Source organism: Leptosomus discolor, chromosome 26, assembly GCF_034619465.1.
Source record: "Leptosomus discolor isolate bLepDis1 chromosome 26, bLepDis1.hap2, whole genome shotgun sequence".
NCBI lineage: Eukaryota > Metazoa > Chordata > Aves > Leptosomiformes > Leptosomidae > Leptosomus > Leptosomus discolor.
The window spans coordinates 289,495-317,432 of NC_141416.1; the positions used below are offsets into that span (position 1 = coordinate 289,495).

Below are 27,938 nucleotides of genomic sequence, written 5' to 3' on the forward strand. Positions count from 1 at the left end.
AGTGAGACGGCACAGGCAGCCCCCGCAGGTCCAGCCCCTGCTGCCGTGAGCGCCACCGTGGTGGCGTGGGGCCACCCGCGTGCCTCAGTTTCCCCTCTCTGCAAAGGCAGCTGGGCAGCACAGCGCAGCGGGGGGGGGGGGGGGGGGGGGGGCTCTCCGGCGAGGTCTCTTGTGTCCATAAGGGGACAAACGGACATGCCGTGACCCTGGGTGGCGTGTTGGACCCCGCGGCCATGTCACATACCGGGGATGGTGGCCTGGCTCCAGCCACGGCCACCCCCACGCACGTACGAGCCTGGGGACCAGCCAGCCCTGCGCGGCACCGGGGGCGAGCGGTGCCTGCCTGGGGGCTTCCCGCCGAGCCCAGGGGTGCCACGGGGCTGTCACCGCGGGCCACAGCCGTCCCCCATCCCTGGCCGGCTGGGGAGTGAGGGAGAGTGCGGCTGGGTGCGGAGGAAGGCACGGGAGGGTAAGGGGGCACAGCTGGGCTGGCAGCAGGGGTGAGCGAGGGGGTCCAGGCTTGGGGACCACTCACTGATCCTTAGGGCCGCCGTGGGGGGACAGGAGACCCCGCTTGGTGCAACCACTGGTGCAGCGCAACGGGGACGCGCCATCAGGCTGCAGGATGTGGGTCCCACCCCAGGGACTATTCCAGAAGCGGGGTGGGGGGGGGGAGCAAACCCCTCGCAGTGGGTACACCCCGGCTTTGGGAGGGGTAAATCCCAGCGGGCCAAGCACAGGTTGGGGACTGGTGTCCGGCTGCGGGGGCACCCGCGCAGGATCCGGCCCCGCCGTCCTTTTTGCTGAGCTAAAGCCGAGCCAAGGCGGCTGGGAGGGGGGCAGCGTATCGCGGTCTCGTGCTCCCTTATCAAGCCGGTTTTTCCTGTGGGGGGGACCCCACCTCTGGCCGATATCCCCTTCCTCATCCCTTTCCCCTTGGCCTTGAACCCCGCAGCCAGGACCTCCTGCCTGCGCCGCCCCGGGAAACCTCCTGCTCCCAGGGACAAAGCGCTGGGGGACATCGAGGTGGCCCCAAGGCCAGGGCTCAGAGCCCCTGTCCGTGCTGCTCCGCATCCCTGCAAAGCCGCTGGTCCCGATTGCCCTGAGGGCTGGAGCATCACTAGCCCAGCTTTACAGCCGGGGAAACTGAGGCACAGAGGGGTTGGGCCCCAGTGTTTGCCTGCTGCCGTGTGAGCCGGCAGCTGGAAGAGGCTGATTTGAGGCCTGGAGCTGCTGGGGAGGAGAGCTGCCCCCCCCCCCCCCCTCTTCATGGGTCTTGGCTGTCAGTGTGGTGAGCTGGGGGGGGCTCTGCCAGGACCACAAGGTGCAGGCAGGTCGCTGGCCCAGCAGAGCCGTCCGTGGGGCCCCTCTGTCGTCCCCCACCCCAAGCCCCTCTCCCCCCTCACCCTGTGTTTTCTTGTCTTTGCAGTGATGGCCGAGGGCGGCCAGGCGGGGGTCCTGGCTGGGGGGGGGCCGGGGGCTGCCGCTGACAGCACCCAGGTGAGCTGCAGCCGAAGGGCTGAGATCTGGGGCTGCGTACGTGGGGTCCCCTGCCGGGGGGCTGCAGGGCATGACCAGGTGGGACTCGCAGATGAGGTCATGGAGATGTTTGTTTTAATCCCCTTTTTAAAAGAAAAAACCAAACAACTACGTTAGTTTTTCTCTGCATTTTGCACCCCCCCAATCCTCCCCAGAGCAGTGAGTTGCAGGGGGGGCTGGTGTGACACCCCTCCCTGCCTGCCCCTGCCCCATTTCCGAGCCCCCTGAGCAGCTCCTGCCCGCCGTGATCAAGGGGTGAATGTTCCCAAATTTCCACGTACTGGAGAGTTTAGTGAGGACTGGGAGTGCCGGCCAGGACCTGAGTTCCGCCGCGGTGTTAGACCCTGGAGAATCCCCTCTAGTGTGTGCCGGGGGGGTTGTGCTGCTCTCCGTGGGATGGGGGTCCCGGCACGTCACCGCACCTGAGCTCAGGTCCCGGTGCATCCCCGCAGGATACGGCCTGGGGCTCCCCGGGGGCTACGAGGAGCGAGGGGCTGGTGGCCACCTTCAGCCCGGGCAACGTGGAGGACCTGTACGAGCTGCTGGAGAAGTTGGGCAGGTGAGCGGGGTGCAGGCGGGGATCCTGCCTGCCCGGGGTGCTGAAGGCAGCCTGGGTTCTCCCCGCCCCGGCGTGGTGGGCAGCCCGGCCGTGCTCCAGCCTGGCTTCTCGCCGCAGCGGACACTTCGGCGTGGTGAAGCGATGCCGGGAACGCAGCACCGGCACCTTCTACGCCGCCAAGTTTGTGAAGACGCGGCGATGCCGGGGCAGCCGCCTGGGGCTGGAGCGGGCGCAGGTGGAGCGGGAGGTCGCCATCCTCCGCCAGCTCAGCCACCCCAACATCATGCGGCTCCACGACCTCTTCGCCAGCAGAGCCGAGATGGTGCTCGTCCTGGAGCTGTGAGTTGGGGAGGATCCCGGCGTGGGGTGGGGGGCGCGAGTGTCCCCTTTTTGCGCCCTGTTTTGGAGGTGGCCGAGCTCACCGCGTCCTCGCCCCGCCCTCGCCCCTGCGCAGGATCGGCGGCGGGGAGCTCTTCGACTTCATCGCGGAGAAGGAGATGCTGTCGGAGGAGGAGGCCATCGAGTTCCTGGGACAGATCCTGCGCGGGGTGGACTACCTGCACGCCCGCCACATCGCCCACTTCGACCTCAAGGTGCCCCTGGGGACCCCCTGTCCTTGCTCCTCGGGGGATCCAAGGGCTACATCCCCCCCCTCCACCAGCCACAGCCCTGGTGCCCTCTCCGGGTGCATCCCAGGGTGCTGCTGCCCTCTCCGGTGCAGCGCCTGCCGGCAGATCCCGGCACCCCCCGGTCACCCCACCGTGCCCGTCCCCATCCCCGCAGCCCGAGAACATCATGCTGCAGGAGAAGGACGTCCCCAAGCCCCAGATCAAGATCATCGACTTTGGGCTGGCCCAGCGCCTGGAGGACGGTGTCACCTTCAAGAGCCTCTGCGGGACCCCGCAGTACATCGGTACGGGGCCGGGGGGTCCCTGGGGGGTCCCGGAGCAGCCCTGCTCCGTGGGGTGCAGCTGGGATGCTCTGTGGGGCTGTGGCAAAGGGACCCCCATGGTGGGGATGGGACCTCCAGGGTGCGCAGGGTGGGAGGTGGCCGGGGTGGTGGCGTCTCCTCTAATGTCCCTGTCCCTCCCCCTCGGCTCTGCGTTCACCCCCAGCTCCCGAAGTGATCAACTACGAGCCGCTGAGCTCCGCGACCGACATGTGGTGAGGAGCGGGGATCCGGGGGCGATGGGCCGAGCCAGGGGGTGGGCGGGCACCCTTGGGTGCTGCGGGGCACTGGGGGGAGACCCCGAGGAGGGCAGCACCTGACCCCCACCTCTGCCTTTCAGGAGTGTCGGAGTCATCACCTACATCCTGTGAGTACGGGGCGACGCTCCCTGCGGCCGGGGGAAACTGAGGCACGGGGACACCACGGTGTGGCCGAGCCCGGGTGCTGGGGTGGCCGAGCTGGTGCTGTCCCGGCACTCAGTGGCTCTGTCGTGTCCCCGCAGGCTCAGCGGCTTGTCCCCCTTCCAGGGTGAGACGGACGCTGAGACCCTCTCCAACGTTGTGGCCGGTGCTTACGAGTTCGAGGAGCGCTGCTTCAGCCAGACCTCCGAGATGGCCAAGGACTTCATCCGGCAGCTGCTGGTGAAGGAGCCAGGGTGAGCCTCCATCCCTGTCCCTGTCCCATCCCAACCCATCCCCATCCCATTCTCCATCCCCATCCTATCCCCATTCCCATCTCCATCCCACCCTATGAGTATCCCACCCCAATCTCTCCCCGTTCCAATCCCAATACCATCTCCATTATCCCCATCCCATCTCCATCATCCCCCTCCCATCCCCATCCCTGTCTCCATCATCCCCATCCCCGCGGTGGGTGTACGGGGCCGGGACCCCCACCGCCCTCCGCCACCGCACCCCTCTGTGCTGCAGGCACCGCATGACGGCGGCCGAGTGCCTGCTCCATCCCTGGATCAAGGTGAGAGGGACGGGCAGGGGGGGTGGGTGCCGGACCCCCAGGAGTGGGGTGGGGGCACGGTGCCGACGCCGTGTCCTCGCCCCCCGGCAGCCCCTGAGCCGGAAGCAGGCGGCGAACCGGAGCCGTTCCTCCATCAACATGAAAAACTTCCGCAAGTTCAACGCTCGGAGGAAGTGGAAGGTGACGGGAGCCCCGGCCCTGGGGTGAAGTGGGGGGCACCAGCAGCAGGGTCCCACCACCCATGGGGTCCCACCACCCATGGGGTCCTTGGGGAGCTGCGGTTGTTGCTCCATCCCGGGGCTGGTCACGTCCTGGGGGTCTGTGTTGTGGGGGGATGTAGGACTGCTGGGGGAGGGGGGTTGGGGGGGCAGAGGAGGGGAGCGACCCCTGGCTCGGACCCCCACCCTCCTGCCCCCCCAGCTCTCCTACAACATGGTGTCTGCCTGCAACCGGCTCTGCCGCATGCGGCTGCTCTGCGGCCTGAGGAAGGAGGACGAGGAGCTGGTGAGCGGCCAGGAGACCCCAGCCCCACCCTGCCCACCCCCCAGCCCCCGCAGGCATGGGCTGGGGGAGAAAGGACTTGGGGGGCCTGACCCCCCAAATGGAGGAGCAGGGGGAGGGGCCTGTGCAGGGGCTGTGCAATGGGGTGTCCCCACCTGGGATGCCCTCTCTTTTTGGGGGGGGTGTGTTCTCCTCTAAGGGGGGATTCCTTGCCCCTGGGGGGGGTTCTCGCCCCTGAGGGGTCTTCTCCCTGGGAAGTGGGTTCGTGTCCTTGCTCTTCAGCCCCCCCCTGTGCCCCCAGCGCCGCTGCGAGAGCGACCAGGAGGAGGAGGGCAGCCACCCCGTCACGCTGCTGCGCCGGCGGAGAAGCAGCTGCTCCTGAGCCCCCCACCCCCCCCAAAGGACACGGAACCCCCCCCAGAGGGACCATCCCATGAGAGGAGCCCTGCGGGTCCCCCCACTCTCCCCATCCCAGGGGGCAGGAGCACTGTCTGCCCTTAGTGGTCCCAGTTCCATGGTGCTGGAGGGTCACTGGGGCAGCACCCCCCCCTTCCTCCTGCCCCCCAGGTGTCGGCTGCTTTGGGGTGGGGGCTGCCCCGCGGCTGGGACCCTCACCCGTGCTCGGCCCCAGTGTGAGAAATAAACCTCTCCCCCTCGTCCATCCTCCTCTCCTGCATCTGCAGCAGCCCGCAGCTTCCTCCCGCTCCTCCTCCTCGCTGCAGGGCTGGCTGCCGGGGACTCTGGGGACGTGGGGTCCTGGCACCCTGGCTCCATGCTGCAACGAGGGGGTGACCCTTGAGTTGTCCCCTCTGCGTCACTCCGGGGTGGGGGGTATGTGTGTCTCTGTCAGTTCGTGGCTGCGTTCTTGGCATCCCCACCCCAAAGCAACCTGGATCCTCCCGCTCCAACTGGGGAAACTGAGGCAGGAGGCAGCCCTTCCTTCCCAGCCCGCTCCAGCACGGGGGGGGGTGCTGCCTTGTTTTCCCCCTCTCTATTTCCCAAACAAGCCCTGGCCTTGGCCCTGACAGTTGTCAGGCTAAATATTTAGTGTGCAGCAGCCGAAAACAAAAGTGAAGGGGCCGCGGGAGCGGGGCGAGGGCTGCGGTGGCCACCCCTGTCCCGGCGTGCCGTGGGTGTCCGTGGGCAGGGCCGGCCGGACACGGCGTACGAGGCCGGACACGGCGCAGCGGGACCCGAGGTGGGACGAGGACGGGACCCCGGAGGTCCCGCTTGGGGATGGCGACGAGGGCGCTGGGTGCCCTGAGGCTGGGGGTGACGCTGCTGGTCCTCGGTGCCCCCCCGCTGCCCCCCGTGCGGGCTCCCTCCGAAAGTAAGTGCCTGGGAGCGGGGTGGGGGGCACTGGCTTGGGGTCAGTGGGCAGATCTGGGGGGGAGGGAGAGGGGCTGTGTGGCGATGCCCCTGGGGGCTTGCAATAGCCAAACCCCGAGGCAAAGCTCTTTTGATCCTCCCTGCCTCAGTTTTCCCCCTGTACGCTGTGGACCCACCTCAGTCTGGGGCAAGAGGGGCAAAGCAGGGGACCCCCCCCCCCCTACACTGGTGGGAAGGGAAGAGGGGGAGTGGGGTGGGGGGTGGAGGGGCTCGGCTGGAGCTGGGGCCGTCAATCGCTCGGCCCTGCCGGGTGCTGGGATGGCAGAAAATCGTAGCTGGGGCTGGAAAATGGTGGGGAGGGGGCGGCGCGGAGGGGTGGGGAGGCGGCGGTGGGTCCCGGCTCTTGCGGCCGTGGTGGGGGACATCTGGGCTCACGCCTCAGCTCCGCTGGCTGGCAGGAGCTGGGGGCACCAGGAGGGCTGGGTTCGGGGTCTGTCAGTCTGTCCTGCCTTCCCCTCTCCCCACTGCCCTGTGCCTCAGTTTCCCCGAGCACCCAGGGGCTGTGCTGGGGCGGAGGGGGAGTGGGAGCGATGGAGGAGGGGGGTGAAATCTCTGGGTGCTGGGGCTGTGCCGAGAGCTGCCTGGGGGAGGCGTCTTGCTGTGTCTGCTCCCTCCTGGGACCCCTGTCCCCTCCCTGTCCCCCCAGGGGGACCTTTGTGCGGCAGAGGGATGGGGTGACTTTGCCAAGGTCAGGGAGGGTGACGGTGGCAGCGGGGGCTGTAACCCCCGGGGCTGCTGGTGCTGCACCAACGGCCAGTCCAGTCCCCAGAGGGGACCCCCATATCTCCGCCGGGTGGGGGACAGGGCTCACCCTGGCTGTCACCAGCCCCCTGCAAAGGGCCGAGCCCCGGTGCGGGGCTGGGGGTCAGCAGCACTCCCCTGCCTGCGTGACCCTGCCGCCGCGGGCAGCTGCCTGGCCCACGGTGCCCACGGTTAAGGAGTGAGGGGAAAAACACCGCCGGGCACGCGTTCACCAGGACGTGGCCACGAGCCGCCGGCCTGGGCTGGCTGAGGACAGACGGGGGGGAGAACCACACACCCAGACCCCTGCCGGGACCTAGACCCCACCGGCGAGCCATGTGCCGTGTGCCAGCCGGCGGGTCTCCGTGGTGTGGGTGGTCGAGCTGGGGTGCCGGCGTTGCCTGGTGTTTAGGGTACACGCCGAGCTGGCTGGGTTGATTCCGGGTGTTTACAGTAAATCCCTCGCCGGGATCTCGGCGGTTTCTTTCCACTGTATCTCGGCGTGAAGTTTCAGTCCGGGGATGCCGCCAGTGGGAAGCTGTCCCGGCTCTCGCAGCCCCGGGAAGCGGGAGATGCTCGGCCCCTTGCTGCCCCCGGTGCTCCCGCTCCCTGCCAGGGTCCGGGTGGAAAAGCGCTGGCACAGCAAACCCACCGCCGGGGCTGTGCCGCGTGGGTGACCACAGTAGCCTCGCGTGCCCCGTTAGCCACCCGGGTACTGTGCTGGGGAGTTAATGGGAACCACCTTGCGGGAGCTGCCGGCCCGCTGGGTAACCACAACATGGGGAAGGGGGAAAGCCCTCTGTGCCCCCAGCCGGAGCCCCCCGGGGCAGGCAGTGGGGCTGGGACGCGGTCCTGGGGCTGAGATGGGGCGAGACGGCGGCCCTGGGAAGCCAGACCTCGTTAGCGTCACTGCTCGCCGCGCTGACGGACGCGCCGTGCCCCGGAGAGCCGCAGCGCGCCGGCTGCCTGTCAGAGCCTCTCGCGTCTCCCCGACAGCCCGAGCCAACCGCAGCCGCATCTGACAGGCAGCGCCGGGCTGGGAAACCCCCTCGAGCACCACTGCGGCCCCAGCGATGGGCGCAGCGGGGGGATCCCTGGGTGGGGGTGGGGGGGACAGGGAAGGGGGTGCAGCTGCCCCGTCGCTGCTGCCCATGGGGTGTCCCCCTCTCGCCACCCCAGTCTGCGGCAGCATGGACATCCGCAACGACGTCTCCCAGCTCCAGAAGCTGGAGAACTGCTCCATCATCGAGGGCAACCTGCAGATCCTGCTGATGTTCACCACGGGCGCCGAGGACTTTCGGGGGCTCAGCTTCCCTCGCCTGCTCATGATCACCGAGTACCTGCTCCTCTTCCGCGTCTACGGGCTGGAGAGCCTGCGGGATCTCTTCCCCAACCTCTCCGTCATCCGCGGCACCAACCTCTTCTTCAGCTACGCCTTGGTCATCTTCGAGATGCCGCATCTGCGGGACGTGGGGCTGCACAGCCTGGGCCACGTCCTGCGCGGCTCGGTCCGCATCGAGCGCAACCAGGAGCTTTGCCACCTCTCCACCATCGACTGGGGGCTGCTGCTGCCCGACGCCGTGGACAACACCTACATCGTCGGCAATAAGTTGGCCGAAGAGTGCGCCGACGTCTGCCCGGGCATCCTGGATGTGGAGAAGCCGTGTGCGCAGACCAGCGTCAACGGGCAGCTGGAGTATCGCTGCTGGACCTCCAGCTACTGCCAGAAAGGTGGGTGCCGGCAGCGCGGGGCTCGATCGTGCCGGCTAGCTTTGCTGGGACGGTGCCGGTTTGTGACTGTAGGGGAAACTGGGAGGGCACCGGGGAAGGCTGCTGGAGCTGCAAGGGGACGGCAGGCCCCAGCACGTGGCTGTGGCTCCCCTGCCGCTGGGAGCGTGCCGCGTCGGCGGCGTGGTGGGGGTAACCGGATCCGCACTGTATCATCCTCCGGAGGAGAGGCCAGCCCCCCGCTGCCGTGTTTTCCCAGCGGCGAGGTAAATACGGGCCCCTCCCGGGCTCGTTTGCTGTAAACAGGAGACCTGGTAATGAAATCTATACTATAAACACAGATCCTTATCGGGGCTGTAACCTCGGCTGCTGCCCCGGCACCGGCTGCACCGGGCAGCTGGGGCTCAGCATGGGCTGAACCTCGTCCCATCCATCCATCCGTCTGTCCTGCCGTCCACCCGCGCGGCCCTTTGGCCACCCGCCCAGCACCCGCCCATCAACCCACCTGCTCGTCCGTCCGCTCGCCGTTTGGCCATCCCGCCATTCCTCTGCCCGTTCCTGCATCCCTCCATCTGTCCCTGCATCTCTTCTTCCATCCCTCCCTCCCTCCCTCCCTCCCTCCCTTCATCCCTCCATCCTTCCATCACATCATCCTTGTGTCCCTCTCTCCATCTCTGCATACCTCCATCCTTTCCTGCATCCCTGCATCCATCCCTTCATCCCTTCACCCCTCCATCCCTCCCTGCACCCCTTCATCCCTCCATCCCTGCATCACTCCATCTCTCCCTCCGTCCCTCCACCCCTCTCCCCTTGCCCTTCAGAGCCGCAGGGTGTCAGCAGCCCCCCCCCCCCAGCCCTTCCCACCCCCTCCCTCTCCCCCTCCACGCGAACCCCGGACCCCCTGCCCCCGCCGTGCTGCCCCGGCACCGGGCGATCTGCGCCCGCAGGATTTCCCTCGCCCACGGCGCCGTCCCTGTCCCCGCAGTGTGCCCGTGCGGCGCGGGCTCGGCGTGCACGGCAGCGGGCGAGTGCTGCCACGCCGAGTGCCTGGGGGGCTGCGGACGACCCCGCGACAACCGGGCCTGCGTCGCCTGCCGCCACTTCCACTTCAACGGGCACTGCCTGCCCTCCTGCCCGCCCCGCACCTACGAGTACGAGGGCTGGCGCTGCGTCACCGCCGAGTACTGCGCCAGCCTGCGCAAGGTCTCCCACAACCCCCGCGACGCCTCCAAGTTCGTCATCCACCAGCGGCAGTGCCTCTCCGAGTGTCCCTCGGGATACACCAGGAACGAGAGCAGGTGTGGGGGGTCCCCGGTGCCACCCCGGCACGGGCACGGTGGTGGCACGGCGCCTGGCTCACCTCCTGTTTTCGTCCTCCTGCCCGCAGCATCTTCTGCCACAAGTGCGAGGGGCTGTGCCCCAAGGAGTGCAAGGTGGGCACCAAGACCATCGACTCGACGCGGGCGGCGCAGGAGCTGGGGGGCTGCACCCTCGTCGAGGGCAACCTCATCGTGAACATCCGCCGGGGCTGTGAGTGCCGGATCCGGCCCCCCCTGGGGCGGGAGAGCTGCCGTGGGGCGCAGGGGGGTGAAGGATGGGGGTCTTTTCCCTTGCAGGGTGCGTTAATGGGGGGTACCCCCCTTCCTGAGCTCATGCCAGTGGGTTGTCCCCAGATAACCTGGCCTCGGAGCTGCAGAGCAGCCTGGGGCTCATCGAGACCATCACGGGTTTCCTGAAGATCAAGCACTCCTTCGCCCTCGTCTCCTTGTCCTTCTTCAAGAACCTCAAGCTGATCCGTGGCGACTCCATGGTGGACGGGTGAGGACGGGGTGCGGGTTCGGGGGACACACGTGGCTTTGGGGGTGCCTGTGCCCACCTGCCTCTGTTCCTGTCTCCTCCTCCAGGAATTACACCCTATATGTCTTGGACAACCAGAACCTGCAGCAGCTCTGGGACTGGAGCCACCATGTCCTCTCCATCCCTGTGGGCAAGATGTACTTCGCCTTCAACCCCAAGTTGTGCCTGGCCGAGATCTACCGCATGGAGGAGGTGACGGGCACCAAGGGGCGGCAGAACAAGGCGGAGATCAACCCCCGCACCAACGGGGACAGGGCGTCCTGTGAGTATGGGGACGGGGACACCCAGCAGCGCCGTGACCCCCTGCCCGAACCCTGCCTCTTCTCCCCAGGCAAGACCCAGACCCTGCGCTTCATCTCCAACGTCACCGAGTCCGACCGCATCTTCCTCAAATGGGAGCGGTACCGGCCCCCCGAGTACCGGGACCTCCTCAGCTTCATCGTCTACTACAAGGAGTCGTAAGTGGTCCCTGTCCCCCACTTGTCCCCTTTGTCGAGGCCTTGGAGACCCCAGCCCATGGTGTCCTTGTGTGCTGGTGGATCTCAGGGGGGTCGTGTGTCTGGGGAGGGGGTCCCAGGACCCCCTCCGACACCCGGTATGGGGCAGACCCTTCCAGAATGTGTCAGAATACGTGGGGCAGGACGCCTGCGGGGCGCAGAGCTGGAACGTGCTGGACGTGGAGCTGCCGCTCAGCAGCGAGCAGGAGCCGGGGGTGACCCTGCTCAACCTCCGCCCCTGGACCCAATACGCCATCTTCGTCCGCGCCATCACCCTCACCACCGCCGAGGAAGGGCGCAACTACGGGGCGCAGAGCGAGGTGGTCTACATCCGCACCATGCCGGCGGGTAAGGGGCTGGCGAGGGGGGCCGGGGATGCCCGTGGTGCCCCCCACCCCTACAGACGGACTGACACCCCCGCGTCTGCCCAGCCCCGACGGTTCCCCGGGATGTCATCTCCATGTCCAACTCCTCTTCCCACATCGTGGTGCGCTGGAAGCCGCCGACGCAGCGCAACGGCAACATCACCTACTACCTGGTGCTGTGGCAGCAGCTGGCCGAGGACATGGAGCTCTACGTCAACGACTACTGCCACAAGGGTGAGGGAGGGCAGGGCAGGGCAGGCAGGAGGAGCACGGCCGCCGGGGACGCCGGCAGGACGCTGCCAGCCCTGCCCGTCTCTGCCCACAGGGCTGAAGCTGCCCACCAGCAGCGCGGACACTCGCTTCGGGGATGGGGACGGTCCCGAGGTGGAGCAGGACGCCGAGGAGCGGTGCTGCCCCTGCCGCCCTGCCGACGGGCAGCTCCGCATGGAGGGCGAAGCTGAGTCCTTCCAGAAGAAGTTCGAGAACTTCCTCCACAACTCCATCATCATCCCCAGGTGCTGTCCGGGGGGGGGGTTCCATGTCAAGGGGGGTCTCCCCCAGGCTGCGTATGTGGGTCTGCCCTGGATGGAGGGTCTGGTGGTTGCTCCTGGCAGATCCTTTAACCAATTTCCCGCTGTCTCAGGCCACCCTGGAAGGTGACGTCCATCAACAAGAACCCGCAGAGGTGAGCGAGGACCACACAAGGACAGAGGGTCTCCCCTCCTGTGCTCGATTTTGGGGAACAACCCAGGCTTCCAACCCCCTCCTGTCCCCACCTCCCACAGGACCCCGAAGCGGCGCAGGAACGTCGTGGCCGTCACATCCCCGGCCAACGCCTCCTCGGCAGAGCCGCCGGCCCCGAGCCGCGCCGGGGGCGAGCCCAAACCTGACTTCCAGATCTTCGAGGACAAGGTGGTGCGTGACCGGGCGGTGCTGTCGCGGCTGCGCCACTTCACCGAGTACCGCATCGACATCCACGCCTGCAACCACGCCGCGCACACCGTGGGCTGCAGCGCCGCCACCTTCGTCTTTGCCAGAACCATGCCCGAGCGTACGTCCCGGCAGCCTCCCCCATCCCAAACCCTGCCTCGGCGATGCTGGGATGCTCCGGGGTCCTGGTGCCTTTGAGATGGGGGATCGGCAGCGGGTCGGGGTCTGGGTGATGCCCCCAGGAGCTGACCCTCTCTGTGCCCCTCTCCAGTCCAAGCTGACAACATTCCCAGCAAAGTCACGTGGGAGCCGGCCGGTAAAAACAGCGTCCTGCTGCGCTGGGAAGAGCCCAGGAACCCCAACGGGCTCATCCTCAAGTATGAGATCAAGTACAGCCGTGAGAGCGAGGTGAGGACCCCCCCACCGCACCCCCTGCCCAGCCCTGCCAGCTCTGACACAGCACTCATCCCATCCCATCCCGTCCTGTCCCGTCCTGTCCTATCCCATCCGATGCCATCCCATCCCATCCCGTCTCACCTCCCTCCCCCAAGGCCTGTGCTTGGCTGCGGGGGGGATGAAGCCCCCTTTGCCACCCCTGCATTGTCCCTCCCCAGGAGGTCACCACTGTCGTCTGCGTCTCCCGTCATCGCTACTCCAAGTACGGGGGGGTCCACCTGGCCCTGCTCCAGCCGGGGAACTACTCGGCCAAGGTCCGGGCCACCTCGCTGGCCGGCAACGGCTCGTGGACGGGGCTCGTCAAGTTCTACATCCTGGGGCCAGGTACCTGCAGGGGACAGTGGGGTCCCCAGCCGCGGGGCAGGCAGGGAGGGGATGCTGCAGCTGGAGGTCAGGGGGTGCTGCTGGATCAGGGCACTGTGGAATTGGGGGGGATACTGGTGGACAGGGGATGCTCCTGAACTGGGATGCTGAAGATGGGGGATGCTCCTGAACTGGGGAGCTGGCGGGACTGGGGGATGCTGCTGGACCAGAATGAGAGGATCAGGGGATGCTCTTGGGCCAGGACGCTGAAGATGGGGGATGCTGCTGGATTGGGACACTGGAGGATCAGGGAATGCTGATGGATTTGGGATCTAGGGGACTGGGGGATGCTCTGGGACAGGGACACCCAGAGATCAGTGGGTGCTGCTGGCCTGGGGAGCTGGTGGCACCCCCAATCTGGCCCAGCGGTGGTGGTGGGACAAGTGTCCCTGCAACCTGTGGGGTGGGATGAGTGCCCAGGCCCTGGCCCACGGCCGCCTGCTCCCGGCAGCCGAGGAGGAGTCCGGCAGCTTCTACGTCCTGCTCACCGTCATGCCCGTGATCCTCATGGTGCTCATCTCCTGCCTCGCCGTCTTCGTCTTCTTCTACAACAAGAAGAGGTAGTGACCCCCCCTGCACCCCCGGCACTGGGCTGGGGCTGGATCCAGCTGAGCCAGGGCTGGGCAGGGGTCGTGGGGAGGTGGCATTGTGTCCTCGTCCCCCGTTCTCTGAGTGATGCCCACCCCTCGCAGGAGCAACGACGGGTACCCCAGCGGGACCCTCTACGCTTCCGTCAACCCTGAGTACTTCAGTGCCTCGGACAGTATGTCAGGATGGGCAGGGGTGTCCCCGTGGGGTCCTGCTGGGGCCATGCTGGCGGGGATGGGGATGGGGATGGGGATGGGGATGGGGATGGGGATGGAGATGGGGATTGAGATGGGGATTGAGATGGGGTTGGTGATGGAGGTGGAGAAAGGGGTGATGGAGGTGGAGAAAGGGATGATGGAGGTGGAGAAAGGGATGATGGAGGTGGAGATGGAGATAGGGATGGGGATGGGGTGGGGATGGTGATGGGGATGGTGACAGTGATGGAGATGGAGGTGAAGAAAGGGATGATGGAAATGGGGTTGGGATGGAGATAGGGATGGGGATGGGGATGGTGACAGTGATGGGGTGGTCCCCCCTCGCTCTGCAGTGTACATGCCTGATGAGTGGGAGGTGTCGCGGGAGAAGATCACAGTGATCCGGGAGCTGGGGCAGGGCTCCTTCGGGATGGTGTATGAGGGGCTGGCGGTGGGGCTGGTCTCCGAGGGCGAGGAGACCAAGGTGGCCCTGAAGACAGTCAACGAGTTGGCCACCATGAGGGAGCGCATCGAGTTCCTCAACGAGGCCTCAGTCATGAAAGCTTTCAAGTGCCACCACGTGGTAGGCGGGCGGCCGAGGGGGAGGGAGGGGACATGGAGGGACTGGCCACTCCCGTGCCACCCCTCTTTGTCCCCTCAGGTCCGTCTGCTCGGCGTCGTGTCCCAGGGCCAGCCAGCTTTGGTCATCATGGAGCTGATGACACGTGGGGACCTGAAGAGCTACCTGCGCTCGCTCAGACCTGAGGCTGAGGTGAGGGGCTGGCCGGGCGCCGCAGGGCCCCACGGGCGAAGGGATGCCCGCCCCATTCCCGAGGGGGTCCCAGTGTGTGTGTGTCCCAGCCCCGACCCTCTGTGCACGGTGCAGAACAACCCCGGGCTGCCGCCGCCGTCGCTCAAGGACATGATCCAGATGGCGGGGGAGATCGCCGACGGCATGGCGTACCTCAACGCCAACAAGTTCGTGCACCGGGATCTGGCTGCCCGCAACTGCATGGTGTCCGAGGACTTCACCGTCAAGATCGGAGGTGGGTGGGCAGCGGTGGGCAGGCTCGCTGCCAGCCCCCGCACCTCTCTGTGCTCATGACTTCCTCCTCCTCTTCCTCCTCCCCCAGATTTTGGCATGACCCGGGACATCTACGAGACGGATTATTACCGGAAAGGAGGCAAGGGGCTGCTCCCCGTCCGCTGGATGTCCCCCGAGGCGCTCAAGGATGGCATCTTCAACACGCAGTCCGACGTCTGGTAGGTGTCGGGCTGGGGGGAGCCCGGTGGGGGCGGGGATTTGGGGGATGTCCCCCAGCTGACCGGCAGCGTGCCGGCAGGTCCTTCGGTGTGGTGCTGTGGGAGATCGCCACGCTGGCCGAGCAGCCCTACCAGGGCATGTCCAACGAGCAGGTCCTGCGCTTCGTCATGGACAACGGCGTCCTGGAGCGCCCCGAAAACTGCCCTGACAAGCTGTGAGTGGTGGAGGGAGACACCCCCCCCCGCCCCAGACCCTCACCCTCCTGGCTGGGGGCGGGGGGGAAGTTGGCACCAAGCCCATCACCCTGGCCTCTGGGCTCTGCGGCGTTGGGATGGCCGTGGGGTGCTGGGGCCCCCCAAACCCAGCGGGCGCCCTCTCTCCCGCAGCCACGAGCTGATGTGCCTGTGCTGGCAGCAGAACCCGCGCCAGCGTCCCTCCTTCATCCAGCTCCTGGAGAACATCAAGGACCACATGGCTCCCGCTTTCCGCACCCTCTCCTTCTTCTACAGCCCCGAGAACCGCCGGCGCGGCTCGGGCGAAACCTCCGACGCCGAGACGGATCCGTCCCCCGGGGAGGACGAGCCCCCCGCATCCCCCCTGCCCACCCGCAAGGACGGCAGCCCCGGCCGGCTCCCCAATGGGACGGCCTGAGTCTCACCCCGGGGTGGCCTCAAACCCGCGACGGACTCTGCACCCTCTAGCCACCCCCCCCCACTATTGGGACACCCCCTGCACCCTGTTTTATTTATTGCTTCCAAGGGCTCGGCCGAGGAGCGGGTGCCTTGGGAAGGGGGTGGCAGGCGAAGCGAGGGTGCTCCGTGGGGTGCATTTCCCCTGGGAATAAATCGGGGTGCCCCAAGGTGGGGGGGGGGAGGGAGCAGGGGGCTGCTGGTTGGGACAAGACCACTCTGGTCTTTCCTTATTTTTTTGGGGGAGGGGGGAGGGAATGGGGGTCTGGGGGGTGGGGAGAGGGGTTTGGGGTCCCCCCACCAACCTGCTTCTGCCGCCGCCCAGCAAACAGGTCAGTAGCGTGACACCCCTCCAGCCTTTTACAGGTGGGGAAACTGAGGCACGGGGCAGCCCTGCAGCGGGAGATGGCTGGGGCTGCCCTCATGCCTCCCCCTGGTCCCTGGCACTGGGACCAGTGTCAGGGCCGTGCTGGTCCGCGGAAGAGTCTTCACTTCCAAGCTGTGGCCGTGGCATGAACATGAATAAAGGGGGGGGACGAAGCCCAGCCGTGGCAGTGCCTGGTTTGTGGGGGTGCTGGGGGAGGGGGGGCAGCACAAGGGGCTTTCCACTGCCCCCCCGTCAGTCCCCTCTGCTTCCTCTGCACCTCGGCTGCGGCTTTGCCCTGCGGTGCCCAAACCGGGGGCGTTTCTGGGGAAAAACGTCAAAGCAGCGGAATCTGGGAGGATGTGGAGGGCGGCAGCCACTTGCTCGTTCTGCTGGGGGGGAGCCCAGCGGAGTGTCATTGGGGGGTCATCCCGGGGGGGAAACATGGCCCCATGGGGGCCACTTGGTGCTGGTGTGAGAGATGGGCCCGGGGCTGAGCCACGGCGAGGGGGAAATGCAGGCTGAGACCGTGCTAAACTCAGCACAGGGATGAGCCACCCCTCAAAGGGCTTTGGGGTGGGCTCGGGGACAAGCAGCAGCCAGGTGGGGATGGGGACCCAGGCGTGCCCTGCCTCCCCGGGAGGAGGAGGAGGGTCCTGGCCAGGGGTGACAACTGGGGACAAGGCCACTGTGGCACCAAAGGTCCCCCTGTTTCCAGCCTCTCTGCACCCCAACATAACAGGGCGCTGGGGGAAGAGCTTGAGCCAGGGCAGCCCCACCGTGCTTTGAGATTTTGGGGACACGGCACGGGAGGGGTGTGACAGATTGGGGGGTCTTGGTGTCCCCACGAGTTGGGGGGGGGTGCTGGTGTGACATCCCTGGTTCCTTACAAGAGACAATCCTGCAGGGGTGTCTGCGTGTGTACATGCGTGTGCCCCGCTGGGGTTGGGGGTGCCGGTGCCAGGATGCTGCTTTTTGGGGCTGGGGAGCAGATTTGGAGCTGTGGGCGCGGGTGTAGGGTGCCGGTGTGCAGGCAGGGCGCGAGTGTCTTGGCAGGATGCAGGTATGGCTGGCACAAGCGTGCACACAGGGTGCAGGGGTCTGGGCAGGGGTCTAGGCAGGGGTTTGGGCAGGGTGCAGGGTTTTAGGTGAGGTGCAGGGGTCTGGGCGGGAGTCTAGGCAGGGGTCTAGGCAAGGTGCAGGGGTCTAGGCAGGATTTTAGGCAGGGTGCGGGGGTTTTAGGCAGGGTGTGGGGGGTCTGGGCAGGGTGCAGGCAGGGTCCCTGTTCCGGGCAGGGCTGCAGCCGACCCCCCTCTCCCCGGGCCGGTGGCTTCCCGGGTCCCGAGTACCGGTGAGTCACGGGCGGCGGTTCCCGGGGGGGGGGGGGGTCCTGCTCTGCCCCTCCATCCCCACCCGTGGGCCGGGGCGGGGGCGGTGCCGGGGCGGGGGGAGCCGCCAGCCCCTCCCGGGAGGCCGGTCCCTCCGTTGCTTTTAAGCCCCGTACGGCCCCGTGCTCCGGCTGCCCGGCAAGTGCGAGGGAGGGCGGCACCGGCACCGGCACCGGCACCGGGATCGGGTCCGGCCCGGCCCCGGGTCCGGCCCCCGCGATGCCGCCGCTGCCCGCCTGGCTCTGCCTGGCCGCGCTGCTCCTGCCCCTGCCCCTGTCCCTGCCCGCCCCGGGCGCTGCCCGCCCCTGCCCCCGGTCCTGCCGCTGCCCCCGGGCCGGTTCCCTGCTCTGCCGGGAGCCCGGCACCGTGGACAGCCTGGCCGGGCTGCTGGGAACCGGCGGCTTCACCGACGTGTGAGTGGGGCTGGGGAGGTGGGGAGTGGGGCCGGGGGTGATGGGGGTGGCGATGGTGGGGCTGAGGGATGCGGTGATGGGGCTGGGGGTGGTGGGGCTGGGGGTGATGGGGCTTGTGGATGGGGCTGATGGGGCTGGGGGTGATGGAACTGGTGATGGTGGGGCTGGGGGTGGTGATGGTGGGGCTGGGGGATGTGGTAATGGGGCTGGGGAATGTGGTAATGGGGCTGGGGGATGTGGTAATGGGGCTGGGGGATCGTGGGGTTGAGGGACAGGGCAGTGGGGCTGGGCGTGATGGAGCTCAGGGGCGGAGGTGGTGGAGCTTGGGGACGGCGATGGAGCTTGGGGACGGCGATGGTGGCAGCGATGGGGGGGGGGGGGTGACAGCGCTTGGGATGGGGCGATGGGGCTGGGCTGGGGCAGCGATGGACCTGGGAGCACCATGGGGCTGAGACCACGGCCGTGGGGCTGGATCTGCTGGGATCGCTGTGGGGAGCGGGGCTACATGGTGGGAGGCGTTGGGGGCTGCGAAGACTTGGGGGGTCCCTGCTGCATCCCCCCCCGGGGAGTGAGCGAGGGGCTGGGGCAGCTCTTTGCCCCCTCCCACAGTGACGCCAGTGGGAGCGAAGGGACTAGCGGGGTCCCTGGGCAGGGGACCCTTGTCCCCCACCCCAGTGGGGCTGTCACCATGCCCCGGGGCCTGTGCGTTGGGATGCTGAGGGTGGGTGGTGCCCTGAATTTGGGGGCTCTCCTCTGCTCTCTCTCATCCTCCTCCTCCAAGACACGTGGTGGGGTGCTGGGGTGGGGGCACAGGGTACTGGGTGATACCAGGGAGCCCGGACTCCTGGGTCCTCCCCCCGCTGCAGCCCTGGCTGTGCCGCATTGCCGTGGCCTGGCTGCGGCAGGTCTCTGTGCCTCAGTTTCCCCAGGCTCTTTGTTCAGCTGTTGGTGGGGTGGGGTGTGGGGTGTGGGGGATGGTGGTCCCCTGAGAGATCCCCGGCCATCCCGCCGTCCCAGCTTCCCTTGTCCCTCCCATCCCCACAGCCTCGACCATGGGGGGTGGCAGTAGGGACACCCCCCCCCCCTCCCCGCCAGTGACACCAAACCCCCTTCGGTGCAGGTCTGAATCCCCAATTAACTCCTGATAATTTGGGGTTCGCAGGAGCAACCCTTGGGGGAGAAACCCGCACCTGCTCCCAAAGGGGCTTTCCTTCACTCCCTGCCTTGGGAAAAGGGGGGGCACAGTTGATGCCCCCCGTCGCATCGCAGGACAGTGGGGTGTGAGGAAAGGTGGGGACCCACGGGGAAGTGGGGCTGAGACCCGGCAAACTCGCTCTCTGGGTGAGACTGCAAGCTCCAAGCAGCGGCTCAGCCCTGGCCGCCCCCGTTCCCACCTCATCCCTGTCTGCCCAGGGGAAACTGAGGCACAGCAGGGTGGCTCAGCTCCGTCCCGGTCCCCAACTTCTCCCCCAACTGAGGCACAGCCTGGGCGGGGGGAAGAGCTGTGCCCCTCCCCCCCTCCTCTTGCCCCACACTTCGCCGCAGCCCCTGGCATGGGGGGGTCCTGCGGCTGCTCCCCCAACCCCCCCCCCCCCATTTGCCTTCCAGCGTCATCGAGAACCAGCCCACGCTGACGACCTTGACCTGGGCTGACACCAGGACGCTGCGGGACCTCAGGAGCCTGTGAGCAGCCCGGGGTGGGGTCCCTGCACGGGGAAATGGGGTGTGTGGGGGGAGCTGGTGGATGGGGGGATCCCCCAGAGCTTGATCCCCCTGCGGGGAGGTGAAGGGGGTGACGCTCCTCAGGTGGGGATTTGAAGTCCCCAGTGCTCAACCCTTCCCGCCCCCAGCACCATCTCCAGGTCGGGGCTGCAGCACGTCTCTGCCGACGCCTTCCTGGACACCCCCAGGCTGAGCCACGTGTGAGTACCCCCCCCCCCCCCAATTCCCCCTCCCATCCTCCCCCTCACCAAGCTTTAGGGCTTGCCCCCCCCCCCCCATCCCTGCAGGCACGCTCGGCCCTGGTGCAGGGTGGCTTGTCCCCACGCCCGGGCAGGATCGATGGTGTCCTGCTGCCCATCAGCTGGCCTGGGGGGCTGCGTGGGGCTCTGCGCTGAGTGGGAAACCATCGATCCATGGGGGGTGGGAGTACGGGCAGCTGCCAAGGCCCCCCCCCCCCCCCCCCCGGGAGCTCTGTGCTGCCCCAGTGCGGGAGGGGACCCCAGAGAGCAGGGTGGGGACCCTGTCTTGAGGTGCCTGAAGGCTTGGCGGCACCCTGGCAGAGGTGGTTTGGCTTGGCCACAGCATAACCGCGGTGGCCCCCCGGGCTGCCCCGTGCCCTGGCCAGACCCTCTGCAAGGGTGGGTTGATGCGGGGTTGGGGGTCTGCGGGGGGAAGAGGTGGCTGACAGGGTCTGTCCCGTCAGGAATCTCTCCTCCAACGCGCTGCAGAGCCTTTCCTGGAAGACCTTCCAGCATCTTCCCCTGCAGGAGCTGTGAGTGATACGGGGGGCTGGGGGGGAGGTGGGTGCGGAGCATCCTCCTCTGTGGATGCACCCCTGGGGTGATGCAGAGGCAGGGACGGGGCTGGGAACGCAGTGAGATGGCGGCTCTGACAGCCACCACCGTGGGGACGGGGACAGGGGTGGCACGCACGGCACGGCGCCTGGCCCTGGGTGCATCCAGGGGCACCAGCAGCGCTCGGTGCAGGATCGGTGCAACCCGCACCCAGCCTCGGCTGTCCCTGCCGGGGGTGCCTCCACCCCTGGGCCCCCTCCGCCTGTTTGAGCCCTTGTCCCCTTCCCTGCCCCATCGCAGCATCCTGGTGGGAAACCCCTTCAACTGCTCCTGCGGCCTCCGCTGGCTGCAGCTCTGGCAGAACGGGAGCCGGGCCGAGCTGGGGAACCAGTCGCTGGGCTGCTGGGAGGGCAGCGTGCTGGTCCCCTTGGGCAGCCACCCCTTCCACGCCTGCGGTAGGTGGCAGGGACCCCGCTGGGTTTGGGTGCTGGGTTTGTCCCCCCCTCCTGAGCCACTTGGGGGACACACGAGGTGGCTCCGCTCACCCCCTTCTCCCCCGGCAGAGCCCCCGACCGTCCGCATCGAGCACCCCGAGGCGGTGCTGCGCCAAGGGGACAGCGTCAACCTCACCTGCCACATCGCCGCCGAGCCGCCGGCCACTGGGGAATGGGTGGTCCCCGAGGTGGGACCCGAGCTGCTCGTCGTTACCAAGGCAAGCTCAGCCTCGCCGGAGGCACCGCCGGAGACCTTCCCGGCAGCACTGTCCCCGCCGTGGCATCCTCCTGCTGGTGGGGTGGGCGTGGGGGGGGACACACACGCAGGAGCTGGCACAGCTCTTTGGGGGGCTCTTTGCTCACCCCATCCCGGGGCTCCCCGCAGCTCTCGGACTGGGAGATCGTCCTGGAGATCAGCAATGTCTCCTCCAAGCTCAACCACAAGGACCTGACGTGCCGGGCGGAGAACGCGGCGGGGCCGGCGGAGGACAGCGTGATGCTGAACGTCACCTGTGAGCAGCCCGGCGGGGGCCGGTGTGGGGTCTGGGTGAGGGGTCTGACTCGGGGACCCACCCGGCTCCGTCTCCCCCAGTCCCCCCCGTGATCCTGCTCTTGCTCGAAGCCATCCCCCGGCACTTCTGGTGCATCCCCTTCTCGGTGGACGGTAACCCGGTTCCCACCATCCACTGGCTCTTCAACGGCTCCGACCTGGTCGAGGGACCCTACATCTACACCCACATCATGGAGTACGAGCACAACTCCACCGTCCTCCACGGCTGCCTCCAGCTCAACCGCCCCACGCACATCAACAACGGCAACTACACCCTCCTGGTCCGCAACCCCCTGGGCTTCGCCTTCCGCACCGTCCAGGGGCGGTTCATGGAAAACCCCTTCAGCTTCAGCCCCGAGGAGCCCATCCCCGGTAAGTGCCGGCAAACGCCCGGCAGCAGTTGTGTTTGGCCCTGCCCGGCGGCTCTGAGGGAGGCCCGTGTGCCTCAGTTTCCCCAGGGGTGGGAGGCGGGGAGAACGGGGTGCTCTCGCCTGAGGGCTAACGGCTCCTTCTCCTTTCTCTCTCCCTTCGGGCTGCACCAGTGTCTCTGTCTCCACCGGGTGAGTGACCGGGCACATCGTTCCCCACAGGGTCTCCGCTCCAGCCGGCACAAGCCCCCTGCCCCAGCCCTCCCCCCTCAAACCGTGCATCCCTTCCCCACCAGGACTGATCCTGGGGCACGCCCCACCCCTTGCTGGGAGCACCCCAGGGGATGGGGACCCCCTGCCCCACGCTCACCCCGTGCCCTTCTCCCTGCCCCAGGCACCAGGAACAGCTCGCTGGAGGGGCCCGTGGAGACGATGGACGAGCACACGTTCGGGGTGAGGGGATGCTCCACAGTTTGGGCTGGGGGGACCAGGACACCCGTGAGAGGGTGGGACAAATCTTTAGGGGGCAGCCAAACCAGAGCCAAGCAGGCTGGGGGTGTGATGGGGGTGAAGGACAAAATCCCGGTGCCTCAGTTTCCCCTGTGGGAGCTCCCAGTACTTGTGGCCATCTCAGCCCCCCAAAAGGGCTGGGAGAAGGGACCTGGCGGGACCCCAACCTGAACCCCATCCCTGCCGTCACCAGGTCTCGGTGGCCGTGGTGCTGGCCGTGTTCGCCAGCCTCTTCCTCTCCGTCATGCTCATCGTGCTCAACAAGTGCGGGCGCCGCTCCAAGTTCGGCATTAACCGTGAGTCCCCCCGCCTCGCCCGGCGCCGCCGCGGGGGATTCGAGCCCAGGGACACCCCAGTTCCTGCTCCGTGGGGCGGCCGAGGCTGTGCCCGGTACCCGGCTTGGGACACGGTTGTGGGGATGGGGACCGTGGCTGGGGACCTTGGAGGGGTGCCGGTTCCCCCCCGGCAGCGCGGGCAGCAGCTGCTAATTCACTCCTGGAATGGATTCAGCCTCTAAATGGGTTTGATCGCGCTGCCTGGCCCCCGGGGGCCGACCGGGGCTGGGGTGGGGGGGGATGGATGCTCGGCAGAGCCTGGCACCGGCTGTACTGGCTGGGGAGGGGGGCTGTGAGACCCTACTGCCCCACGATGGCCTTGTCCTTGTCCCTGCAAGGCTCGGCGGTGCTGGCCCAAGAGGACGACTTGGCCATGTCCCTGCACTTCATGAACCTGGGCAGCAGCCCCCTCTCCTCGGCCGAGAGCAAGCTGGAGGGGCTGAAGAGCAACTTCATCGAGAACCCCCAGTATTTCTGCGACGCCTGTAAGGGTTGGGGCAGCGGGGGGACGCGGCCGTGGTCCTCGAACACCCTCCCACGCACCCATCCCTGACACGGGTGGGGGTCCCTGATGGGTGGGGGTCCCCCCAGGCGTGCACCACGTGCAGCGACGGGACATCGTGCTCAAGTGGGAGCTGGGCGAAGGCGCCTTCGGGAAGGTTTTCTTGGCCGAGTGCTACAACCTCCTCCCTGAGCAGGAGAAGATGTTGGTGGCCGTGAAGGTGAGGACGCAGGGGGGGGGACACACAAATGATGGTGGGGGGGTGGGGGGTGGTCAGTGGCGGTGGTGGGGGTTGACACCGTGTGCCGGCAGGCGCTGAAGGAGGTGACGGAAAGCGCCCGTCTGGATTTCCAACGCGAAGCCGAGCTGCTGACGGTGCTGCAGCACGAGCACATCGTCAAGTTCTACGGCGTCTGCACCGAGGGCGAACCCCTCATCATGGTCTTCGAGTACATGAAGCACGGCGACCTCAACCGCTTCCTCAGGTGGGCTCGGGGAGGGGGATCCTGTCATTGCCCCCCCCCCCCCCCCCCCGCTGCCGCTCCATCAGCGCAGCCAGCCTGCTCCCTGCTAATGCAGCGCTCCTTGCAATATTGATTAGATTAGCTGTCTGAGAGGCTTAAATAGAGAGAGATTGGCCATCAGCTGGAATAAGCAGAGACTTTTCGATTGCCCCCCCAGGTATTGCTGCTAGACGGGGGGGGGGGGCTGCCAGAGGCATCGCTTTAGTGGCCGCGCGTCGAGCTCTGAGACGTGGCTTTTATGATTATTGTGATGGGAGTTGGCATTAATGGTTCTGCCGAGCAGAGCCCCCCCCGCCGCCGGCCGCGGCCGCCCCGGCACGCTTGTCAGCCGCGCTCGGCATCAAAGGCCACGCGGCCAGAGGCGGCAGAATCCACGCTGGCCCCCCGGCCGCCTCGCACGCCCCGCTGCGCTTTCACACCCGGCCCGGGCCGGCTCGCACGCCCCGACACGCGTCGCCTGGCAGGACGGGCCGTGGGCACGCGGGTGCACACGCTTCCCCGGCATGTGGGCATGCGTGCGCGTGCCCTTCCCCTGTGCACGTGTACATGCATGCACACCCTTCCCTGGCACGCATGCACACACGTACACGCCTCTTCCCTGTGCGTGCACAAGCGTGTGCACACTGTTCCCTGGCGTGCATGTATGTGAATGCACGCCTTCCCCTTGTGTGCACGCCTGCTGGGGAAGGATGCACGCGTGTGTGTGCCTGTCCTTCCACAGTGTTTGTGTGCACATGTGCACACCTTTTCCCTGTGCATATGCATGCACCTCCCTGCTGGGCATGCGCACAAGTGCATGCACTTCCCTGGCATGCATGCACACACGTGCATGCCTTCCCCTTGTGTACGCCCACACGTGCACGCCCTTCCCTGGCACACATGCACACACGTGCACACCTTCCCCCTACGCATACACACACGTGCATGCCTTCCCCTTGTGCACGCCCTTCCCTGGCACACATGCACACATGTACACACCTTCCCCCTATGCATGCACACACGTGCATGCCCTTCCCTGGCACACACGCACACACGTGCACGCCTTCCCCCGTGCATGCACACACGTGCATGCCTTCCCCCTGCGCACGCCCACAGGTGCACGCCCTTCCCTGGCACACGCATGCACACACGTGTGTGCCCTTCCCCTGTGTTCCTGCCCACGAGTGCACCCCTTTCCCTTGTGCACACACGCACACATGCACATCGCTCCCTGGCACGTGCACACGTATGTGCACGCCCTTCCCCTGTGCGCACGCACACATCTGCACCCGCCCACCCCGTATCCACCCCCCCCTGCTCCAGCAGCCCCTCTGCCCTGGCAGGTCCCACGGCCCCGACGCCAAGATCCTGGAGCAGGGGCAGGCGCAGCCCCGCGGGCAGCTGTCGCTGAGCCACATGCTGCAGATCGCCACGCAGATCGCGTCGGGCATGGTCTACCTCGCCTCCCTCCACTTCGTCCACCGGGACCTGGCCACCCGCAACTGCCTGGTGGGCCATGACCTGGTGGTGAAGATCGGGGATTTCGGCATGTCCCGCGACATCTACAGCACCGACTATTACCGGGTGAGCGGGCTGGTGGGCTGCCCCCTCCCTCCCCTCCAGCTCTGTGGTGGGCTCGGTTGTCCATCTTAGCTGCTGCCTCCCAACCCGTCCCCATCCATATTTAATCATGGACTGGTTTGGGTGGGAAGGGACCTTCAAAGCTCATCTAGTCCAAGCAGGGACATCTTCCACTAGAACAGTTTGCTCAGAGCCTCGTCCACCCTGACCCCGAATGTCCCCAGGGACGGGGCATCTCCCACCTCTCTGGGCAGCCTGGGCCAGGGTCTCACCACCCTCAGCCTACAAAATTTCTTCCTTCTAGTAGGCTGGGGCGTGCTTCATGAGCAGGGCTAGGGTTTGGGGGGCAAATGTGTGTGGGGGGGTGTCCGTGCCCTGCTGACGGCCCCGCTGCGGGCAGGTGGGGGGCAGGACCATGCTGCCTATCCGCTGGATGCCCCCCGAGAGCATCCTCTACCGTAAATTCACCACCGAGAGCGATATCTGGAGCTTCGGCGTGGTGCTCTGGGAGATCTTCACCTACGGGAAGCAGCCCTGGTACCAGCTCTCCAACACCGAGGTGAGGACGTGGTGGGAGGGGGATGAGGACGGCGGCAGACCCCCAGGGGGGTTACCCCGGGTACTGGTACTCCATCCCTATCCCCGGTTCCCGCAGGCCATCGAGTGCATCACGCAGGGACGGGAGCTGGAGCGTCCCCGCACGTGTCCCTCCGAGGTGTACGCCATCATGCAGAGCTGCTGGCAGCGGGAGCCCCAGCAGCGCCAGCCCATCAAGGAGATCCACAGCCGCCTCCAGGCCCTTGTCAAGACCCCCCCTGTCTACCTGGACATCCTGGGCTGAGCGGGGACCCCCACCCACCCTCTGCTCCCCTCTGCCCCCCCCGCCCCCACCTTCCCCGCTGCCCTGGGGCACGGCTCTCCTCCCACCCACCGGAGCCCCCTGGACTGATGCCCTCATGGGGGGAGAGGGCTGAAAACTTATTTATAGTGGAAAATGCCAGCCCACCCCCGTGGGGGGGGGTGGGTAGGGCTGGGCTGGGGGGGGAGACCCCCGAGGCTGTGCCCCCCCAGGGTCGTGGCCGTGCCACCCGGCTCCTTGGCATTTTCCCGGCGTGCCGGGGCAGAAGCGTTCAGCTGATGTGGGTTGGCTCTGCGGGGGGCAAAGCCAAGACTCCCTCCCCCCCGCCCCAGCACCTGGTCCATGCAGGAGCTGGGGGGCTCAGCTCTCCTGGGAGGGGTTGGGGGCACCCCGTGGCTTGGCTGCTCCTTCGTCCCCGGTCCCCGGCCGGCGGGGACGCCCCACGCTCACCCGCTCTGCAGCGAAATCAGTCGAAAATAAAACTGTCCATCTCTGCCCCGCGCTGGGACCCACCTGCTCCGGGGTGGCTGCTGGGCAGGGGTTGGGATGAAGGGCTTTTGGGGAGAAAAAGGGGCTTTTTGGAGCAGGGAGGCTCTGGCCAGGGAAGAAGAGCTGGAGGGGATGTGCTGCTCCAAGGATCTGCGGATGTGGGGACGATGTGTGCCCAGGATCCTGGGATGCTGGGGTGATGTGTGCCCAGGATCCCGGGATTCCAGGATAATGTGTGTGCCCGGGATCCCGGGATGCTGGGGTGATATCCCCGTCCCCAGCCCACAGAGGGATTTTTTTTTTGGCCATGCCATGGGGACCAACCCAGGCACCCCCCCCCAGGGATGATGCTCACCCCATACCCTGATCCGCACACCTGGGTCCCCTCTCCAGGGGGTCCGGGGGGGGGGCGGGGTGGGACACACAGGGATGACTTTGCAGCACAAAGCCAGCCCCCCAGAAGGGTGAAGCCCTCCCTTGCCTGCACCCCCCCCATCGGAGCCAGGGGGTTATCGCATGCCCTGTAGCGTCCACTCCATCATCCTTCCCCGGGCTCTCCGGCCGCCTTGGTAATGGTTGGGACCTGGATCTGACCGTAATGGAGCTGAATTGATCTCATCTGGCTAATTAGGCAGTGCAGGCAGGGCCCTGGCAGCTCCTTTGTTACCCACCATGACCCGAGATAAGCGGGAGGAAAGCGAGGTCGCCGGGGGAAACTGAGGCATGGCTCAAGGCGGGAGCGGTCAGGGGGTCCCGCGGCGAGTGCTGAGGGTCTTAGGGCCACCGTGGCACGTGGCTGTGCCAGGTGACCGGGGCTGGATGCGACATGGTGAGAGCTGGAGGAAACCAGATCTGCCCCCAGCGCCCCGCGGCTCCCAGCCTGTAATCCACCCCCAAAACCCGCAGCGGGGCCGGATCCAGCCCGGAGCTCCCATCCCTCCTCCTGGCCCCAAATCTTTGCCAAGGATCCCACCCTGGGATGTGGGGAGCTGGCGTGGGCAGGATCTGGCCCCGTTCAAGTGCAGCCCAGCTGGCAGAGCCCCCCACCTCCTTCCTTGGGGTCTCTCTAATCGCTGCCTGCGCTGATTTATGGCCTTTTTCCCTCTTAAAATTTAATTTGAGGAAGGAACAAGATTACAACCTTGAGCTTTTCCAGCCCCGCGCCGCAGATTGCCGCAGACCAGCGCCCCAAAAGGGACCGTGCATGGTGGTGACCCGCCCCCCCCCGCAAGCAGGGGGGGCTTCCCATAGCCGTGCCTCAGTTTCCCCCATGGGGAGGGGAAGGTTGTGCCTCAGTTTCCCCCGTAAGGTGGTCAGGGAAGGGTTAAGTCCCCCCCCCCAGCCCCTCTCCCTGAAGAGTTCAGGCCTGATATTGATTTTATCCCCCCCCCCCCCCCCCCCCCCCCCCCCCGCTTTCTCCTGCACAGTTTCTCCATTTCACCCGCTCCGGGGGGAGCGGTAATGGACTCTGGCAATGAGGTA

The 27,938-nt window shown here is 67.1% G+C and overlaps 3 protein-coding genes across 3 annotated transcripts; all 3 read left to right on the forward strand.

Annotated features, from left to right (window-relative positions):
• The first annotated feature begins 249 nt into the window (after nt 1–249).
• INSRR (insulin receptor related receptor) lies at nt 250–15,546 on the forward strand. Its single transcript, XM_086478203.1, has 25 exons — nt 250–469; nt 1,430–1,500; nt 1,695–1,698; nt 1,992–2,060; nt 7,833–8,384; nt 9,367–9,679; nt 9,769–9,911; nt 10,055–10,199; nt 10,286–10,500; nt 10,570–10,696; nt 10,845–11,083; nt 11,167–11,334; nt 11,426–11,615; nt 11,744–11,785; nt 11,886–12,151; nt 12,302–12,438; nt 12,645–12,810; nt 13,301–13,409; nt 13,542–13,612; nt 13,985–14,214; nt 14,293–14,403; nt 14,518–14,677; nt 14,765–14,894; nt 14,975–15,109; nt 15,282–15,546. The coding sequence occupies exons 1-25, from the start codon at nt 250–252 to the stop codon at nt 15,544–15,546; spliced, it is 4,278 nt and encodes a 1,425-aa protein (XP_086334329.1).
• Nucleotides 2,067–3,418, forward strand: LOC147413523 (death-associated protein kinase 2-like; the record flags this gene model as incomplete). The annotated part of the gene is made up of 6 exons (XM_086478456.1): nt 2,067–2,098; nt 2,216–2,437; nt 2,553–2,691; nt 2,882–3,011; nt 3,214–3,262; nt 3,388–3,418. Coding segments are annotated over 6 exons (603 nt in total), but the record flags the coding sequence as incomplete, so codon positions are not given.
• A 1,459-nt stretch (nt 15,547–17,005) lies between the features above and the next one.
• Nucleotides 17,006–25,949, forward strand: NTRK1 (neurotrophic receptor tyrosine kinase 1). Its single transcript, XM_086478204.1, has 18 exons — nt 17,006–17,011; nt 17,445–17,749; nt 19,358–19,432; nt 19,600–19,671; nt 20,175–20,243; nt 20,566–20,720; nt 20,829–20,977; nt 21,145–21,271; nt 21,352–21,681; nt 21,852–21,869; nt 22,072–22,130; nt 22,381–22,483; nt 22,861–23,007; nt 23,114–23,244; nt 23,337–23,509; nt 24,871–25,111; nt 25,509–25,667; nt 25,764–25,949. The coding sequence occupies exons 1-18, from the start codon at nt 17,006–17,008 to the stop codon at nt 25,947–25,949; spliced, it is 2,505 nt and encodes an 834-aa protein (XP_086334330.1).
• The last annotated feature ends 1,989 nt before the right edge of the window (nt 25,950–27,938 follow it).

Coding starts and splice junctions, on each gene's coding strand:
- INSRR (XM_086478203.1), top strand. CDS start 250: ATGGTGGCCTGGCTCCAGCCACGGCCACCCCCACGCACGTACGAGCCT. Junction 8,385..9,366: donor CTCCAGCTACTGCCAGAAAG/GTGGGTGCCGGC, acceptor CTGTCCCCGCAG/TGTGCCCGTGCGGCGCGGGC. Junction 14,678..14,764: donor CTTCACCGTCAAGATCGGAG/GTGGGTGGGCAG, acceptor CTCCTCCCCCAG/ATTTTGGCATGACCCGGGAC.
- NTRK1 (XM_086478204.1), top strand. Junction 22,484..22,860: donor CTCCAAGTTCGGCATTAACC/GTGAGTCCCCCC, acceptor TGTCCCTGCAAG/GCTCGGCGGTGCTGGCCCAA. Junction 23,510..24,870: donor GACCTCAACCGCTTCCTCAG/GTGGGCTCGGGG, acceptor CTGCCCTGGCAG/GTCCCACGGCCCCGACGCCA.